The 19,351-nt window shown below is 36.7% G+C and overlaps 1 protein-coding gene across 2 annotated transcripts in view; it reads left to right on the top strand.

Moving 5' to 3' along the window:
* The window catches only part of GRID2 (glutamate receptor, ionotropic, delta 2), a 2,375,079-nt gene that overhangs the window by 1,393,839 nt on the left and 961,889 nt on the right, over positions 1-19,351 (top strand). For both annotated transcript variants that reach the window (XM_006894480.1, XM_006894479.1), the window contains one exon: positions 11,944-12,105. In XM_006894480.1, the coding sequence (XP_006894542.1) occupies positions 11,944-12,105 (162 nt within the window). The remainder of the gene's footprint in view (positions 1-11,943; positions 12,106-19,351) is intronic.

Genomic DNA, 19,351 nt, shown 5'->3' with positions numbered 1-19,351 from the left:
ATATATATATAAAGCTTTCTTAAAAATGAGCATTGCTAGTAAAGTGCACATAGTCAACATGCTATACTACTGCCTTTCTGCTCACCTGTTCATTCTGTCTTCTGAAACTAATAGAACAGACTGGGAATCAATTTGGGTCGATCTTGACCTTCTCTGATCTGAGCTCAGGAATGATGACTGAAGCTGTTCTGTGCTAGCAAGCAGGCATATTGAGAGGAAAATACAGTCACAGCTAACATATTCTCCGATAACCTTGTGTGTCTGTTCAGAGTGTAAAAATCCTTTTCCCACTAAGACGCGGCCACGTGTAAGCTGGCTGTGAATTGCTACAGAAGGCTCCTAAAGGAAAGTCGATTTCCCTTGTCAGTACTCTACTTGCTCTTACTGTTCAGTCAATTATTTAGACCTCTAAAGTTAACAGCAGAGACATCCTTGGAGAACAGTTGTGATCTGTCTGCTTCCCTTTCTAATTATTGCTCAAGGCTTCTGACTATCACTGCTTTGTCTTAGGAAGAAGGCATATGAGTGGAGGATATACTGTCACCCTTTGTGCTTTATGCTGCATCACCTCTCAGACACATATTCCATAAGTGTCTTAAATACCTTCTTGAATGTATCCTCTGACTTCTTCCCTTAATGTAGTCTTTGATGATCTAAACTGAATAGGTCTGAAATTCTTCAGAGAAAAAACTTGTGGGCATTGCTAAAACTAAGGGAGACAGACAACATCCTATGAGGTGAGCTCTTATGGCAACAAATTAATATTTCTGTGGGTATTTTCCTAGTGTGGCAACCCTTCCACAAATACAGTTGCCATTTACTGGACTGATGTGAATACACATGTAAGATTCCCTACAGTGGAATCAGGAGGAGGACCGTATAAGTGGATGGAAACTGCTCCTTCTAACACTGCTACTTTTTGAAAAAGTGCCATACAGAATTTTTCTTTTACTTTTTCAAAGAGAAGAGGGAATGGGGGCGGGGGTGGACAGGGAGAAAAGTGCAACAATGAATGAATAGAAACCCTAAGTCTCTGTAAACCTTCATTAAAATTATTTTTTTTAAAAGTTGCAAATAGAAGTAATCTTTTGACCCAGCAATTCCACTACTGGGAATATACCCTAAATAAACCAGAACAGACGCCCAAGAAGATATATGCACATGCATGTTTATGGCTGCTTTGTTCACAATAGCAAAGAGTTGGAAACAACCCAAGTGCCCATCAACAAATGAGTGGATAGAGAATCTATGGTATATGCAAACAATGGAATACTGTGCTGCATTGAAAAACAAAGAACTCATGAAATATTATACAAAATGGGTTACCCTGGAGGACATTATGCTAAGTGAAATATCTCAGTCACAAAAAGACAAAGACTGCATAGTGCCACTGTTGTAAAACGGGACTAACATTGGGGTTGGGGGGATCCTTAGAAAAGAGTGATAAATAATGTATAATTCATTGAAACAGATGAGTGAGATAAAAGGAATATATGATTAAGTATGATTTTCATGACAAGATTTCAGAAAAATAAATGCATAGTAGAGTGGACTGTGAACTTAGGGACATTGTATAACAATGAAAGAATTTCTTTTTTCTTTTTAAAAAAAGCGAACTGGGGGGAGTGGTGGTCAGGGTGGAAATGTTAAACAATGAGAGAATGAGAAAAAAATTAAATGGGAAGAATATGCTGGAAAAAGAAATAAAATAAAATAGAATAAAATAAAAATAAAATAAATCCTTTTATAATGCTAAACAAACAAAAAACCCTTGGAAATGGATTTGAGGCCTTGAATAAAAAAAAAAACAAAAACAAAGACCAGGTAAGCTGTGGGAAGATATCAAGCTTATCGATCATAAAGAATGTAAAATGTCATTATTAAGAAGGAAAAAAGAAGAAAAGATCAAAATGGATGTGAGAAGAGACAGCACCAAGAATCCAAAGCAAAGGAAAGAACTCAAGAAGTTAATGAGCTGATTAGAAGACTTCAAAGGGCTGGTTAGAAAGACAAGGCAAACTATAATGAAATGTGTGCAAGGAGCTGGAGTCAGAATATCAAAAGGGCCAAACTCACTCAGCATTTCTTAAGCTGTAAGAAATAAAGAATAAATTCAAGCTACAAGTTACAATGCTTAAGGATGCTATGAGCAGGATATCGAATGATTCCAGAAGCATTAAGAGCAGATGGAAGGAGTATATAGAGTCATTGTGCCTAAAAGAATTGACCAACACAGAAGAATTTCAAGAAACAACATGTGAGAAAGAGGCGATGGTGATGAAGGAGGAAGTGCAGGCTGTCCAGAAGGACTTGGCAAAACATAAAGCCCCAGAATTTGATCGAATACCAATTGCCATATTTCAGCAAACAGATGCTGCCCTGCGTGTACTCACCAAGTTGTGACAAGAAATATGGAGGACAACTACTTGGCCAACTGACTGGAAGAGATCCATATTTATTTCCATTTCAAAAAAAGGTGACCTGACTGTGCGAAAATTATTGAACAGCATCACTAATATCACACATTTGCAAAATCCTGATGAAGATTATCCAGAAAAGACCTGAGCAGTGCATTGTCAGGGAACTACCAGAAATACAAGTTGGGTGTAGAAGAGGTCGTGGCACTAGGGACATTATTGCCAATGTCAGATGGATCTTGGCAGAGAGCAGAGAGTACCAGAGAATGTTTATTTGTGTTTCATTGATTATACAAAGGTATTTGATGGTGTAGATCACAATAAATTGTGGCTAAACTTGAGGAAAATGGGAATCTCAGAGCACTTTGTCATGCTTATACAAAACCAATGTTTAGACCAAGAAGCAGTCCTCAGAACAAAGCAAAGTAACACTGCAAGGTTCAAAATCAGGAAAGGAGTGCGTCAGGATGCATCCTGTCCCCGTACCTTTTCAATCTGTATGCAGAACAGATCATTCAGGAAGCAGAGCTTTATGAGAAGTGTGGCATCAGGAATGAAGCAAAACTCATTAACAACATACAATAAACAGATGACACAACTTTTCTTGCTGAAACTGAGGAGGTTCTGAAGCACTGGCTGCAAAAGGTCAACGACTGTAGTTTTCAAAAGGGATTGAAGCTCAGTATCAAGAAGACAAAGATTCTCACCACTGGGCCAATTGACAGCATCATATTAGATGGAGTACAGACTGAGGTTGTTAACAATTATAGCTTGCTTGTTTACATAATCAACACCAGCAGTCAGGAAATCAAAAGACTAATTGCATTGGGAAAATCTGCTGTCATGGATCTCTCCAAAGTGCCGAAGAGGAGCAATGTCAGTCTGGAAAGAAAGGTGTACCTAATTCAGGCCATGGTCTTCTAAATTAATTGTTATGCTTCAGAGAGTTGGACAATGACTAAATATGACAGAAGAAGAATTGATGCCTTCAAGTTGTGATACTGGAGAAGAGTCTTGAACATACCACGGACTGGCAAGAAAACAAATCAGTTTGCCCTGGAGTGGGTGAAGCCAAGTCTTTTCTTGGAGGCTAGGATTTTTGAAGCTCTGCCTCACTGACTTTGGGTCTGCTGACAGAAGAGATCGGTCCTTGGAGAAGGACATCATGTTCGGAAGGGCAGACAGACAGTGCAAGAGAGGAAGACCCCAGATAAAATGGATTGTTACAGTAACTGGGGCAATGGGGATTGGTGTGTTGGGATTAATGAGACTGACTCAGGGCAGAGAAGTGTTCAAAGCTATTGTACAAAGGGTCGCTATACAATGCAAGCAACTTAATGGTATATAAAAATGATAACAAATTATGACAGTTTGAAAGTAGGAGTGGCAACCCATTCCTAAATAACATGCCTCTGGAAACCCTATGAACTTTGATCAATGTTGATTGTTATAGAGGGGCTTTAAGCTTTCTGTTCAGGGGGTCTATCGCTATGAGTTGTACTTGCCTCAAAGGCAATCAACAACAACAGCAACAAGCCATTCATTATAGACATTAAAAAATGAGACTATATTCAATAATAATTATATATATAATTTTGTTGTTGCTGTTGTTATGTGCCTTCGAGCCACTTGCGACTCATAGAGACCCTATACACAACAGCCCTAAACTCTGCTCTGTCCTGTGCCAATAGCACCATCTCCAATACACCCGTCCCAATTACCCCAGTCACTGAATCAATCCACCTCATAGAGGGCCTTCCCCTCCTGTGCCTGCCCTCCACTCTCCCAAGCATGATGTCCCTCTCCAAGGACCAGTCCCTCCTTACAACATGTTCAAAGTATGTCAGACGAAGCCTCAGAATCCTTGCCTCCAAGGAGCACCCTCGTTTAACCCTCTCCAGGATGAATCTGTTTGTCTTCTTAGCAATCCATGGTACCCTCAATACTCTTCTCCAGCACCACATAGTGACCCTACAGTATATGAACAACAGATCTTAACCATGCTTTATCCTGTGAAGTCCTCATGATCTCTGATATACTCTGTGAGAGAAGGATGAGCAATCTCCTTCCATGTTATTAAATTGCTCTGAAAACTCACTGGGTGATTAGCTGTGTGTTGGTCCCAACTCAATTGTATGCAACAACATAGCTTTGAATATGAATTTAATTTCAAGTCAAGAACATAAATCTTCACCCCTGAACCAATAAGCAATATAAAGAAAGATGGAAAAAAAATTGAAGTTGTCAATGATTTCATCTTGTGGCATTCACAATCAACACTCTTGATAGCAACAGATAGAGGATTGAGACACATATTGCATAGGACACATTTACTTTCAGAGGCCTCTCCAATTTATCAAAGATGAGCAATAATGCATTATTGAGCAATGATGGCAGTTTAAAGACTAAGGTCTTTTCAATCACTTGCTATGCATCTGAGAGCTGGATAATTAATAAGGATGACTGAAGAATTAATGCCTTATTCTGTGGTATGGAAGAAGAGTACTGGATATCCTATAGGCTGCCAGAAGAACAATCAGATATTACCTGGGAAAAGTGTAGCCTTTATAGCTCCCTAAAGGCGAGGATGACAAAGCTTTGCCTCTTATATTTTAAGCATGTTGTTAGCAGAGGCTATTCCTTAGTGGTGGACATCCTGCTTGGTAAGGTGCATGGACAGCAAAGGAAAAGAACACCTTCAACAAGATTGATTGATATAGTGACTATAGCAATGGGCTCACGTTTGTTGTGCATGATAGGACAGGGTTCAGATTTGTTGTTCATTGGGTCCCTATGCACCACATATGACTCAATAGCACCTAATAACAATACCACCACCAACACTCCTAGGTATATTTAAAAAATATTTGCAAGCTGTGATGCAAAAAACAAACAAACAAAAAAACCCCTTCCATACTATTCTTTGTAGCACTATTCACAATAGCTGAAAAGTGAAATAATACCTATGAAGTAATGAATGGATAAACATGTAACAAAGAGTATTTCTTACCTAGTAGAATGGACAAAGTCTTCATATATGCAACACTATTGTAAATAGAAGACATTATATTGAACAAAAGAAGTTAATCACAAAAGCACAGATACTTTATTATCTCATTTATACAAAAAGAATAAAATACAGACGTCAAAGTTTATTAATGGTTATTATAGATTGTAGTTTACTTGAAAGGGGGGGGGGACCAACAACCCTTCACATTATAAGACAGGGTTGCACAGCTGATTATTGCATTTTATACCAATGGATTGTTGATCTAGAAGAAGTGAATCAGCAAATGTTGTGTTATAGATATATTTATAATTCAAAAGAAGAGAATATCTACTGAGACTGTTTCTTTATGACCAAATAACTTATTGGATTTGACTTCTTAGTTTTAAAATTTGAAGTTCTGGTTTCACAAGAATTCCTGGTAAACTGTCTCAAGAAGTTATTTAGTATTTATTTTCGACTTCCTGGTTGGCATAGTTCCTGGGCTCTTAAAAGTTTGCCAGCAACCCTCAAAGTCCTTTGAAGCTCTCTGTGTTTCTGTTTACCTGGAGCAACAGGAGAAGGCCAGCAGGATTAGGAAGTTAATAGAATGAATGACTAGTTCCTCCATGAACAACTGTCACTTTTGCCATGAGAAGAAATAAATAGATGATGCCCCATTTTGATTACTGAACAATTACTTTGATCAAAGATTCCATAGATGAATCCTAATCAAAAGGACAAAAATTTAGATTGAAACCTTAGATTCTCATGCATTCAAGAATAATTGGATCTGTGGAACTGAATGAGCTGAACTCTGAAATTATTGCCCTGAGATAATCTTTAACATTAAACCAAAAATGTTCTCTGAAGTCTTAAAACCAAAGAGCAGTTTAGTTAAACCAGTGAAAAACAAAGGCAAAACTCAGCCTTGAGCAGCAATATATTCTTTTAAAAACTTCTTATATGAGATCAAAGTGACAAAAGAAACTCAAAAGATTAGGTAAGACTCCTAGGGGCAAGCAGTTTATGCTAATGAGGGTGGAACGATTCCTAGAGTGAGAATTGTTGCACAACTCAAAGAAAGTTATTTATTTTACTGAATTACACACGTAGAAAGTGCTTTCTTGTATATATTCTCAACTATAAAAAAATGTAAAATATTTTCCCAACTCCACTATTCTAATAATAAGAATAATATTACTAATAATAACAACCCTGTTAAGCTAACCCTTGTTGGTACTATTTTGCCCAGAAAATGTCCTTTCTGTTAGTTATGGGCAGAATAGAAATAAAGACCATCTGTGTAGAAATTCGTGTTGTGTACTGTTGAAGTAGAACTAACTCATAGCTGACCCTTCAGTGGGTTTTCAGAGGCAGATAATCATATGAGAAGATTGCCCATTTTCTCCTAAGGAGACGCTGTTGGAGTATAATTGTGTGCCTTTGGGATTGGAGCACAAATTCTTACCACTAGGTCACTAGAGCTTCTTATGTAGAAATGCTGTTGTTCTCATCAAGTTGAAACTGACCCATCTCTGCCCCTCTGTCAGGTTTTCAGAGGCAGTAATCACATGGGAGGAGAATGCCAATCCTTTTTCTGCAGGAATACTAGTAGATAATTTGGAAAGAAGGTCATACATAGTGTTTAGAGGTACTTCTGGGTTACTATGAAAGAAGAAAGAAAGACCTTATCAATAAGAAGTGACAAAGAGGTGAGGAGATTGTTAGAGTAGAGTGATGTTGTTATGTGCTGTCAAGTAGCGTGCAACTGGTAACAACTCTATGTACAATAGCTCTGAAGCCTGCTCTCTTTTTAGCCAGTCTCATTGACTCTGACACACCTACCCATTGTCCTAGTTATTATCCTATAAGAGATATCAGGACACTTAGCAGAACAGATTAACAAGCAGGCTCAGAAAATGCAACCACCAACTATTGACTTGCAGTTTGGAATATTTTAAAGAAGGAAAAGCAATAATTTGTTAGCAGTCACTTATCAGATAACATTCATTTGTAACACATGAGATGCCTCTTGTTACAAACCACAAAGCAGAAAAGTATATTGCATGTAAATTTCATATTTGAATGGGGCAAAGTTTGTCGTTATGTATGACATTTCTTTTCATTAATTTTAACTCAATTTTAGACATTCATTTATTTTTTCTACTCTAGTCATGTTTGTCAGAAAGTAAATATGCTGCATGTGTCTGTTGGCCCTTAGAGTATTTTCCTCTGTGAAAATACTTTTCCAAATCCTTTGCCCATTTTGTAATTGTATGATCAGTTTTTTTCTTGTGGAGATCCTGAAGGACTCTGTGAATTTTTGATGAGACCCTTATCTGAAATGATATTGCCAATTTTTTTCCCCAGTCAGTAGGTTTCCTTTCCACTATGTTAAGAAAAATATTTTGTATTGCATTGAAACAGATGAGAATCTGTTTAAAAGGGATATATGAATGGATATTCTTTTCATCGCAGAAGTCCAGAATGAAGGCTGCATAGTGGAATGAACTTGGGGGGAGGAATTGCATAACAGTGAAAGAGTTTTTTCTTTTTCTTTTCAAGGAGAAGAGTGGGAGGCCAGGGAGAAAAGTGCAACAATGAATGACTAGAAATCCTAAGTCTCTGTAAACTTTCATTAAAATTAATAAAATAAAAATAACAACAAAAAAACCCCAATAAACCTTTGATACCATAAAAAAAGAAAAAATATTTTGATGCACACAGATTGAATCTGTAGAAGATTCCATTCATCAATTTTATTCTCTCCAGATTGAATATTTCAGTCTGTGTTTGGCCGACTGTTAATAACATAGACTAAGACTTCCTTCCAGTTTTTCTCTGATAAACGTAATGGTTTTAGGCTTTACTCTTATCCACCTTGAGTTGATTTTTGCGTATGATTTGAGATGTGGATCCGGTTTCAGCTTTCTGCAGTTAGCAGTCCCATTTTGCCAGCACCATTTATTGAAGAAGTTGTCATTACCCCAATTGATAGGTTTTATTTCCTTATTGGATATCAATTGACCATAGATAGAAGATATTTAGGTGGCCAACAGATACATGAAGAAATTCTCAAAATCACTGGCAATAAAAGAGATAGAAATCAAAACCATAATGAGTAAATAAACTAATATAATAATAAAAAACAAAACAAAACAAAAATAACACAATATCATCTCACTCCAATAGAAGTGGCAAAGTTTAATGAGACAGCAAGTAATGAATGTTGGGGAGGATGTGACAGGATAGGAACTCTTACACATAGTTGATGGGATTGTCACATGGTACAACCACTCTGAAAGGCAGTTTGGTGTTTCCTCAAAAGGCAGAACATAGAACTTCCATATAATCCAGCCATTTCACTGCTTGGAATATTCCCCGAGAAAATGAGAACTGAGTCACAAACAGACTTGTACACCAGTGTTTATAGCAGCATTATTCACCATAGCAAGAAATCTGGAAAAAGCTGTTCAACCACAATGGAATGGATTGAGAAATTATGATACATTCACATGATGGAATTCTCTGCAGCACACAAGAGCAATGATTTTGTAAATTGCTACCTACCTTCGGAAGGACTGGAGAGCATTATTTTAAGTGAACTAACTCAGTCTCATAAAGACAAATATTGTATAAGACCATGATTGTACGAGTATGAGGATCAAAAAAGGTGTGAGGATAGGAGCAGAGGGGTGAAGATGGGTGGGGAGCATGGATGGTTAATCATAATTATGGTTACAAAATTTGATGTGTGGATGAACCAAATGGTTAATATAGGGTATGAAAAACAATGTATATGAAATTTGTAAACAAACCAGTATTAAAAAAAAATATGTCATACTGTAAAGAAAGTAGAGTGTAAGAGACACAAATGAGAAGCCTGCCAGGGAGAGTAGGGAGGTCTGAATGTGAGTTCCTGTCCACAGGAAACATGTATTCTATTGTGAAAAGCAAATACATTTATTACCACTGGAATTGTGATGCCTTTCAATAGATATATACACTGTATATTTTGGCAAATTTAGTCTATGGATGCAAGGATTCCTAGAAACTATCAAGCTAAAACTCTCCATTATGTGAAGTTTGAGTACTGAAACAGATAAAATTTAATGGCTGCTCCACTGTAGAAAGATAGGTAGTCTCCACCTGTGTCATTTCCAGCCTTTGAAAATCTCTTAAAGGGTCAGTCATGAATTGGCATAGACTTGAAGGCATATAAAACAATAACTTGAAGCACACTTTAGGGACCCAGTAGGCAAGGAGTTTCATTGACAATCCAAAGACAGGTAGTTCAGATCAGCCAGCGACTTTTCAGGAGGACAATCTCTTCCTAACCAATTTATAGCCTCTGAAAACTCACAGGACTCAATGGCAATGAGTTGGTAATAATGATTAACTAATTGGAGACCGGTGAATAGACAGCAAAGATGGCTACCACAAACATCTAATACTGCATAGTGGAAGCAGTCAGAGAGAGTTCTGGTGGTGCTAGCTCTCTAGCAAGTTAAATATACGAACAGCTTTGAGAGAGAAAGATGGACACTATTCCTACTGTGTGATTTACAGCATTAGAAACCTATTGGAGGGTCAGCTGTGAGTAATTTCATGGCAATGAGTGAGAGCGAAGCAGTATGGCAGAGGAAGAAGCAAGGTAAAGGTAGATAATATGAATGAGCATGGTTAAAATATCTGTACCAGATTAAATGAAAAAAAGGTCAGATAATTGCAAGCCATGGTGAAGAGACACCTTCAAAAAAAATTCTAATTTAAAAAAAAAAAGAAGGAAGAAAAAAGAGTTCTAATTTGTAAGCTGTTGATTGCTGATCACAGCTCATTTAGCCTTTACATTTCTGGTAGGTTTTATTTCTGCATATTCAAGGTCTAATTCCAACATTCACTTGGATGCATTAATTACTTTTAACTTGATATCTATGGTTTGTTCATAGCTGGCTTCAGCCAGTTCCTGATCTATGCACTTCTACATTTCAGCCAACTTAAAAAAAAATTACAAAAATCATTAATATTATCATGAATATTCTTAATGTAAACAATCATTGAAAACAATCATCAAAACCTGGAGTCAGTTTTTAAAAAATTAAACTGTTTTCATCAAATCTAATATGACTCCTAGCAATTTCTTGCTGCAAATTAGAATGGTTTTTACAAGGAGTAGAGAATTTTTATTTTATTGATGAAACATTGCAAAGCCAGTTAGGAATCCTGGCTCCCAGGCCAGTGCTATTCCAACATATCATAGAAACAATCTCAAAGTTTGAAGTTGAGATATATTGGTAGGCTATACTCCCATACAACACATGTTAGTATTTTAACTTCATGACTGTATTTCAAAGTGACGTTTTACCGAGTGAATCAGGAAATAAAAAGTACCTAAAGGAACAAGAAAATCTCTAGAAATAATAAGAGATCACAAGGAGACTGTGAATTCTTCACAATAGGGAAATATCTACCCTATTAATAATGTTTGCTACCTGAAAATATTTCTGATTTTCTAAAACATTATTAATTTCAAATTAAAATCAAATATAGTGTACTGAGATTATATAAATCAATATCATTCAAAAGTTAAAAAGATACTTTTCTGGACCCATGAATAAAAACCTTTGAGAAGCTTGAAAACAAAATAAAATAAGATATTTTAAGTAGTAGTTCTGGCAGGACAAATTTATGAATGCAATAGAGTTTAACAAAAATTGGCTGTAATTTATTTTTTAATCTATATGGAAAGAAGATAGCATTATGGTTATTTTTTTTCATGGATACATGGATACTTTAGAGTAGGAAGACACTAATTTTTTATATTTATATATATAATTATTAATAGTTATAGTACTTGTCATTTTAATGTATTCCAATTAATTAGTATAGCTATATATATTTGTATAAACCCATTGTCATTGTATTATTTATGATGGTACTATTTAATTTCATTTTTTCATTATTGAATCCCCACAGATACAGACATTATATATATATATACACACATACATACATATACATACATATATATACATATATATATGCATACTCTGTATACATATAGATGACTGCTTCCTTTCTTGGCATTCATCTTACATATAAGGTTGATTTGATATTTCACCATTTGAATAGGTAGAATAAAAAGCTTTGACATATTTAGAAAATGTAGTATTCAGTTTGCCCTTCTAATCCTAAACCTTCATATCTTTGCTTCCTAAAAAAAAAAAGTAATATAAGATCTAGTGATTTTTTTAAGGTCTGACACTCAAAGCATTGTGTCTGTAGAAACTTTTCTTTTTTTTATCTTCTCTTTTACACCCAAATAAGTTAAAAAGCAATTGAGACATACAGTCAGATAACACTTCATTCTCAATGGCAAAATTACTTGAGAAGTGAATAAAATTAATCATATGCTTAATAAATAACCTTATCCTGGTAAATTAGTCATAGATTACATGAATTAAAGTGGTTGACAATTTCTTATTCTTGGTGCTTGGTGTTAATAATTTCAATGATCACTGTTTAATTTTTTTTCAGATTTCAAACCTTTACATATATGACACGGTGCTTCTGCTCGCTAATGCTTTTCATAAGAAATTGGAGGACCGTAAATGGCATAGCATGGCAAGTTTGTCATGTATCAGAAAGAACTCCAAGCCTTGGCAAGGAGGACGTTCCATGCTGGATACCATCAAGAAGGTAACGTCTTATGTTATTTCTCAATTCTCCATTTCCATATAAGGAGGCTATATCAAATAAATCATGTGGCAAAATATCTTTAGGAAGATTTTTTTGTCTAACTTTTTTTCTTTTAAAAAACATTGGTACAATTCAAAGCACATATACATAAACAGAAGCACAAACAATTGTCAGGTGATGAGGACATATATTATTTTTCTAAAAATCACAGGGTTGGAGAGAGAGAGAGATCTCTATTCATATTCTATATTCTAGATCTAGATCTATATGAATGTCGGTTTGTATTTATTGGGAGGAGTCACTATGGCACAAATAATTGCTAACAAATGCAGGTTAACCTAAGAATTGACTTTCTACACCCACTCAGAGGTGCCTTAAAAGAAAGGCCTGGTGATCTTCTGAAAAGTCATAGTTAGTGAACACAAGGGATTCTTTTTGTAGTCACTGCCAATAAGACAGACAGATTGCAATATCCAAAGCACTTTATTGCAGATCAGGAAAGTAGAAAAAATTCTCTCAAAAGTTGCCTCTACTTCTAAAGATGATTATTGCTTTTTTATGCTTAGGTACTAATCTATGTATCATATTAATATCTCTAGCTCAAAGTTACATACATTTTTCTAGAAAGCAGGCAGTTAAAGTACAACTTACAAATGGCTGAGAAAAGTGCAGTTTCAAGAGACAAATACTAGCTCAAGAAAGGTGCATTTCCTTTCCAGTGGACAGTCTACTTAAGATAATCTGCTTGACAATAGAGAAGAAGATAAAATAGAGTCTGAAGACAAAACAAATGTTAATTAGAACAATAAAGCTAAAAAAAGGAAAGAAAAATATTGTGAGGTAAAAAAAGCAAAAAAAAAGGTGGAGAATCAGATGAAGTAAAACAAAGGAATTTATTATCATCTCTTCTATGGATTCTGCACCCCCAGGCAAGAGGGAGGCAGTGGGAATGGGAAGTCATGAGAGAAAGTTACAACCAAGGTTTTATGTGGGGGGAGGGGAGAGAGGTGTAAGTTGATCTATTTGGTGGTCAGCTCTCTCTATTCAGTGTTCAGCTTTCTGTAGAGAACATTAATCAAATGCCCTCTGCCCTTTTCCCTGTATGGAGCTGCCCAGGATCCCTTAAGTGAGCTGTGTCACATTTGGCTTTAAGCAGAAAGTGGGCAGTGGTTTTTCTGCCTTCTGATTGGCTGCAGCATTGGAATGTTTCCCAAGGGGTGTATCTGAGCAGAATGCTGTCCAGCGTCCAGGTGGCCTTTCAAATATATTTATTGTTCTTGAGTATTGTAGAGTTGGAACCAACACATAGCTGACTCTCCACTGGGTTTTCAAAGGCAGTTAATTGCACAGTAGGAGATTGTTCATCATTCTTCTGTGGAGCAGACGGTGGCCTCAAACCCTGTGCCTTCAAGAGGCCCACTGAGCCACCAGAGGAAAATAAAGAATGACTAGAGACTAAAAATTTAAAAAAAATTAATAAAAAAGCTAATTGGACAATTAAATTATTTTTGCAGGCTGGAAAAACAGAATGTTAAGTTTTTAGAACTATACCATGTGTTTGAATAATCTTGAACTTATTAATTCTACATTGTCAATCAGTAGTCATGAAAAACCAAAGGAGTACTGCTGTGTTCTGAAATATATAGGAACTACATGAGTCATAACTGACTTGATGACAACAGGCTTGGTTTTATTTTGATATAGCATCTAACAACAGCAACTATAGTAACTTTTACATGTAGAATACCCAAGTGGTGCAAAATAATTAACTGAGCTGGCTGCTAATTAGAAGGCCAGAGGTTCAATGTCTTCCAGAAGACCTAAAGATTGACTTCTGAAAAATCAGCTGTTAAAAACTGTGGAGCACAATTATACTCCCACATACCTGGGATCTTCATGAGATGGAATGACACAAAAGCAACTACTACTGCTATTTCTTTGTAAGGATATGTGTATTCAAGTAGATTGATAAACTGGGTTTAGAAGAGGTTGTGGCACTAGAGACATTATTGTCAATGTCAGATGGATCTTGGCAGAAAGCAAAGAGTACCAGAGGAATGTCTATTTGTGTTTCATTGACTATGCGAAGTCATTTGACTGTGTGGATCACAACAAAATGTCATTATCCTTAAAGAGAACGGAAATTGCAGAAAGAATACTTGATTGTGCTCATGTGAAACCTGTACTTGGATCAGGAAGCAGTCCTCAGAACAGAGCAAGGAAACACTGCATGGTTTAAAATCAGGAAAGCGATGCATCAAGGATATGTCCAGTCTCCATACCTTTTCAATCTATATACATAATAGATCATTCAAGAGGCTGGATTTATGAGGAGGTATATGCCATCAGAATTGGAGGAAGACTCATCCACATCCTACATCATGCAGAAGACACAACTTTGCTGCTAAACTTGAGGAAGACCTGAAGTGCCTGCTGCAAAAGGTCAAGGACTGTACTCTTCAATATGGATTAAAGCTCAACATCAAGAAAACAAAGATTCTCACCATGGTGATAGGTGGGAGGGTGAGGGAAATTGAAGAATCAGTTCTGGAAAACAATGTGTTCAAATTTTATAAATAAAGTACTTCTTGTTGTTGTTGTTGTTGTTATGTGCTACTGAGTCACTTGTGACTCATAGTGACCTTATATGTACAAGAGCCCTAAACCCTGCCCTAGCCTGTGCCATCCTTACTGTCTCTGACACACCTACTCCTATTACCCCAGTCACTGAATCAATACATGTTATATGGGGACTTCTTTTTCCTGCGCTGTCCTTCCACTCTCCCAAACATGATGTCCCTCTCCAAGGACTGGTCCCTCCTTGCAACATGCCCAAAGGATGTGAGACAAAGCTTTAGAGTCTTTACCTCCAAGGAGCAGCCTGGTTTTACCCTCTCCAGGACAAACCTATTTGTTCTCCTAGCAGTCATGGTATAGTCAACACTCTTCTTCAGCACCACAGCTCAAAGACATCAATTCTCTTTCTGTCATCCCTAATCACTGTCCAACTCTCCAATGAATAGCACCCTATTCCAAAGACTATATCCTGGATCAGGCACACCTTAGTCTTTAGCCTGACATCATTGCTCTTCAGTACTCTGGAGAGATCCTTGGCAGCTGACTTTCCCAATGCAATCTGTCTCTTGATTTCCTGGCTGCTGGTACCAAGAGTGTTAGCTATGGAGCCAAGCAAAATAAAGCTGTTAACTATCTCAATCTCTTCACCATCCATACTGATGCTGCCAACTGGCCCAATGGTGAGAATCATTGTTTTCTTGATGTTGAACTTCAATCCATATTGAAGGCTGCAGTCCTTGAACTTCTGTAGCAAGTGCTTCAGGTCCTCTTAAATTTCAGCAAGCAGGTTTGTGTCATCAGCATAACTCAGGTTGTTCATTAAACTTTCACCAATCCTGATGCCACATTCCTCCATGTACAGCCCAGCATCCTGGATGATCTGTTCTATATACAGATTGAAAAGTTATGGAGACTGAATTCATCCCTGGTAGACCCCTTCCTAATTTTGAACCATGCACAGTCTCCTTGCTCTGTTCTGACGACTGCCTCCTCGTTCAGTTTTAGGTTTCACATATGCAGAAGCAAATATTCTGATATTCCCGTTCTTAGAGTCAGGCACAGCTTATTATGATCCACAGAGTCAAATCCTTTACCTAGTCAATGAAGCACAGACAGACATTCCTCTGGTATGGATTTTGCTTTCTGCCAAGTTCCATCTAAATTAGCTATATTATCCCTAGTACCATGGCCTCTTCTAAACCCAGCCTGCACATCTGGCAGTTCTCTGATGACGTGTTGCTCCAGGTGTTTATGGATAACTTTCAGCAGAATCTTGCTTGCATGTTATATTAATGATATTGTTCTATAATTTCTGCACTCTGGCAGGCCACCTTTCTTGGTAATGGGAACAAATATGTATCTCTTCCAGTCAGTTGGCCCACTGGCTGTCCTCTAGATTTCCTGCACAACTTAGAGTAATAAAAATCCAAACAAACAAAGGGAGAAGGAGTTGGGACAACAGAACTGAAGGTTGTTAGGAAGGGAAATAAGAGTCACAGAATTTGGTGGGCAGGGGAGAGGGCCTGAAGGAGTTAGGATAGACCTTGTGGGGACCTGAAAAAAACAGGGTTACAGCGCACATATATCAAAGGTGATTAATTTTATACTATATAATATATGGGAATGATCTTATTAAATACAATGTGAATGAAAGAATATATGAAACATAGTGTATGGGAATGAAACACAATGTATACTAGTTTTTTATGCAAACAGATAAAAAAAATTTAAAAAGGGAAAAAAAGGAAAAAGTGATTGAGGTTTTTAAGTTATAGCTTGCTTGACTCCACAATAAACACTCTTGGCGCCAGACAGTGTGGACTCAAAGGCAGTGAATTTGAGACTTTTGAGATACTGTTAGCAGGTGAAGTGCTCATTTTATGTTGATGCTTATTATTTCATTTCTCTTTAAGTGACCAACAACTGAAAACAATTAACTTTAGACTTATTTTATATCAATTCAATGGTACAAGGAAACAATTTCGATTTCATGGTCCTTGGTTTATTTTGCAGTGAAAATGTAGGATTAATAAGGGTTCATATTTTGAAGCAGCTGTGGACTATTTGGGGCACTTGATTGCATTATTCTTTCCACTGTCAACATGCTGTTTAGCCTGGCAGTGACCTGCTTTGGTTCAGCTACCTGTTCCATTCCCAGAAGGCAGTTTATGTTGCTTAGCTCCTCTCCACGGTATAAGCATTCTGCAGTTTATTAGCCTCTTTGTCATGTCATCCTTGCTGGCATTTTCCGTTTGTCTTGCACAGCATTTCGGATTTAAAATGAAATGATTAATAAAACAAACGAATTTCTCCTCCACCCTTTACACAAAGGAGACAGCCTTTTGGAATTTTATGCTCTTTACTTTACCCATCCTTTTTCTAGCTAAGTGTGTTTGCTTTCCTCTCCTGAAAACAGGAAGAGAAATAGCTCATCAAATGAAATATGAATGTATGTGGAAAAGTCAGAGAAATAGCTAAAACCTTAAAATTAGAACTGAACTAGAAATACAAGAAAGAGCAAGTGAAGGCAAGAAATATTTCTAATAGAGAACAGATAACCTGGATTCCACCCCCCCCTTTATTGCAAAAAGACATTATGATGATAATTTAGACTCTTATCAATAGACATACTTCAAAGTTAAAAGTATAGGATTTATTGGCAGAAAAATACTCTTCAAGTGATAAAGGCACAAGCCAACTCTAAACTCCAGATGTTGCCAAAAGCTTGCAGCTCTGTATGTATAGACAGCCAGCAGGTATGAATCCAAGGGAGGTTGTTAAACATGACTCTGGTCCTGCCAATTGATTAATTCATGATTTGGCTAGGATGCAGGTACTTGAATAAAATTATTTTTCTGACATTTTCTTACAAAGACAGTATTAGTAAGCGATGTTACTTAGGAGACACATTAATAGGAATGTCAGTAAAAGGAAAAAGAGATACTGAAATGTGTATGTATTTCTCCTGTAGCAATTCAATATACAAAATGCTGGTTTTAGAAAGTATACAATAAATGATTTATTAAAGTAATTATAAAATATTCTTTTGTGAAACATTTGCATATGCATCCTTGTAACTTCTATCTCAATGGCACATTAAAGTAACAGATCTATTTATCAAGCCATTTAAGTTTGAATAATCTAATGATTGCAAAAAATGTTCTATTTCATATATGTATATAAATGGAGGCACAGAGTAACAAGATATGAATGGGAGGTTTTGTTCCATATTTCAAATTTGCCTATAATTCCTAATTGTATTATATTGTCTTATTCAAGGTTTTTGTTTGGTGGTATTTTTGTCATTGTTGTTTTTGTTTTCTGGGGTTTTGTTATTTGTGGTGTTTATTTTTTTGTTATTCTGCAAAAAAATTCTACAAAAATAGAAAGGAACCCCACCCTTCAACCCCTACCCCACATGACATTCAGTTTGGATGTGAAGACTGATAATATTTGACCCTCCAAAGGAATTTGATAGGATGTTTGTTATTCATGCAAAGGTCTCATAGGTGACAGGGTGGATACAAACAGAGGTAGTGGCTCAGTTTTTACAGGCAACTTTGTCTCGCATACCTTGGACATACTGCTAGGAAATGTTATTCCTTGGAGAGGGACATCCTGCTTGGGAAGATGGAAGAATAGTGAAGGGGAAGAAAACCCTCAACTAGGTGGGCTGGCACAATGACTATGGCAATGAACTTGAGTGTGTCAGACATTATGAGACTGGCATGGGTTAGGACGGTATTCAGATTGGTTGTCCATAGGGTGACTATGAGGGGTATTTGATTCAGTGGCACCTAACAACACTACAACAACAATGAATGGGCATGGATAAAGGTTCTCATCTACATTGGGTGGATATTTGTAAGGTTTAATCTCAAATAGCTGCCAGAGAAGGTGAAGTCTTTCTTTTTAACCTGTCTAAATGGTAGTCAAAGGGGAAAGGGAGTATGAAACTTAAAAAGTCACTTGGCAGTCACCAAAAATAGAATATAATTCAATTATAATGAGCTTATCTTACTGACCCTCCCTTTTTCTCATTACCATTGAGTCAGAACCCTCTTGGCTGACCATCAAGTGAGGGATTGTAAAGTGCCCTATAGGGGATTGCCTGGCTTTCTCCTTTGGAGTTGCTGCTGGATTCAAAACACCGCTGATTCCAATACCTTTGGACTCGCAATGCAGTCTTTACCCATTATATCATTTGAGCTCCTTGCTTTATTGATAAAATTCCTAATGATACTCAGATAAATGTAAAATACCTGGCCATGGGGTTGCTATGAGTTAGAACTGATTTAAGATGTCTCAGTGGTTCAAAATTTTTGTTTTCAACAACTAAACTAAAAGTCAATGGTAGGACTGAACATAGCTGCACTACAGAAGAAAGACTAATTCTGTAAAGAGTGTCTTCAAGATAATTCTATGCAGTAGTTCTACTCTGTGACATGAATGGTTGCCATAAGTCAGAACTGACTCAACAATGATGCTTGTTTTCTGGATTTTAAATGTTTCCTTTGATAACTACATTAGATTCTACATCTAATGTATAATTTTGATGGTATATTACACTTTGAACTAATAATAACACTGAGTATTTTATTATTATTGCTAAGTATGTCATCAACAATCTGCATTATGCAGATGACACAACAACCCTGCTTGCTGAAAC

This window comes from Elephantulus edwardii, unplaced genomic scaffold (genome assembly GCF_000299155.1).
Source record: "Elephantulus edwardii isolate Elephantulus edwardi_28Jun2011 unplaced genomic scaffold, EleEdw1.0 scaffold00144, whole genome shotgun sequence".
In the NCBI taxonomy this organism is placed as follows: domain Eukaryota; kingdom Metazoa; phylum Chordata; class Mammalia; order Macroscelidea; family Macroscelididae; genus Elephantulus; species Elephantulus edwardii.
This window is presented reverse-complemented; position numbering and strand designations above follow the sequence as displayed.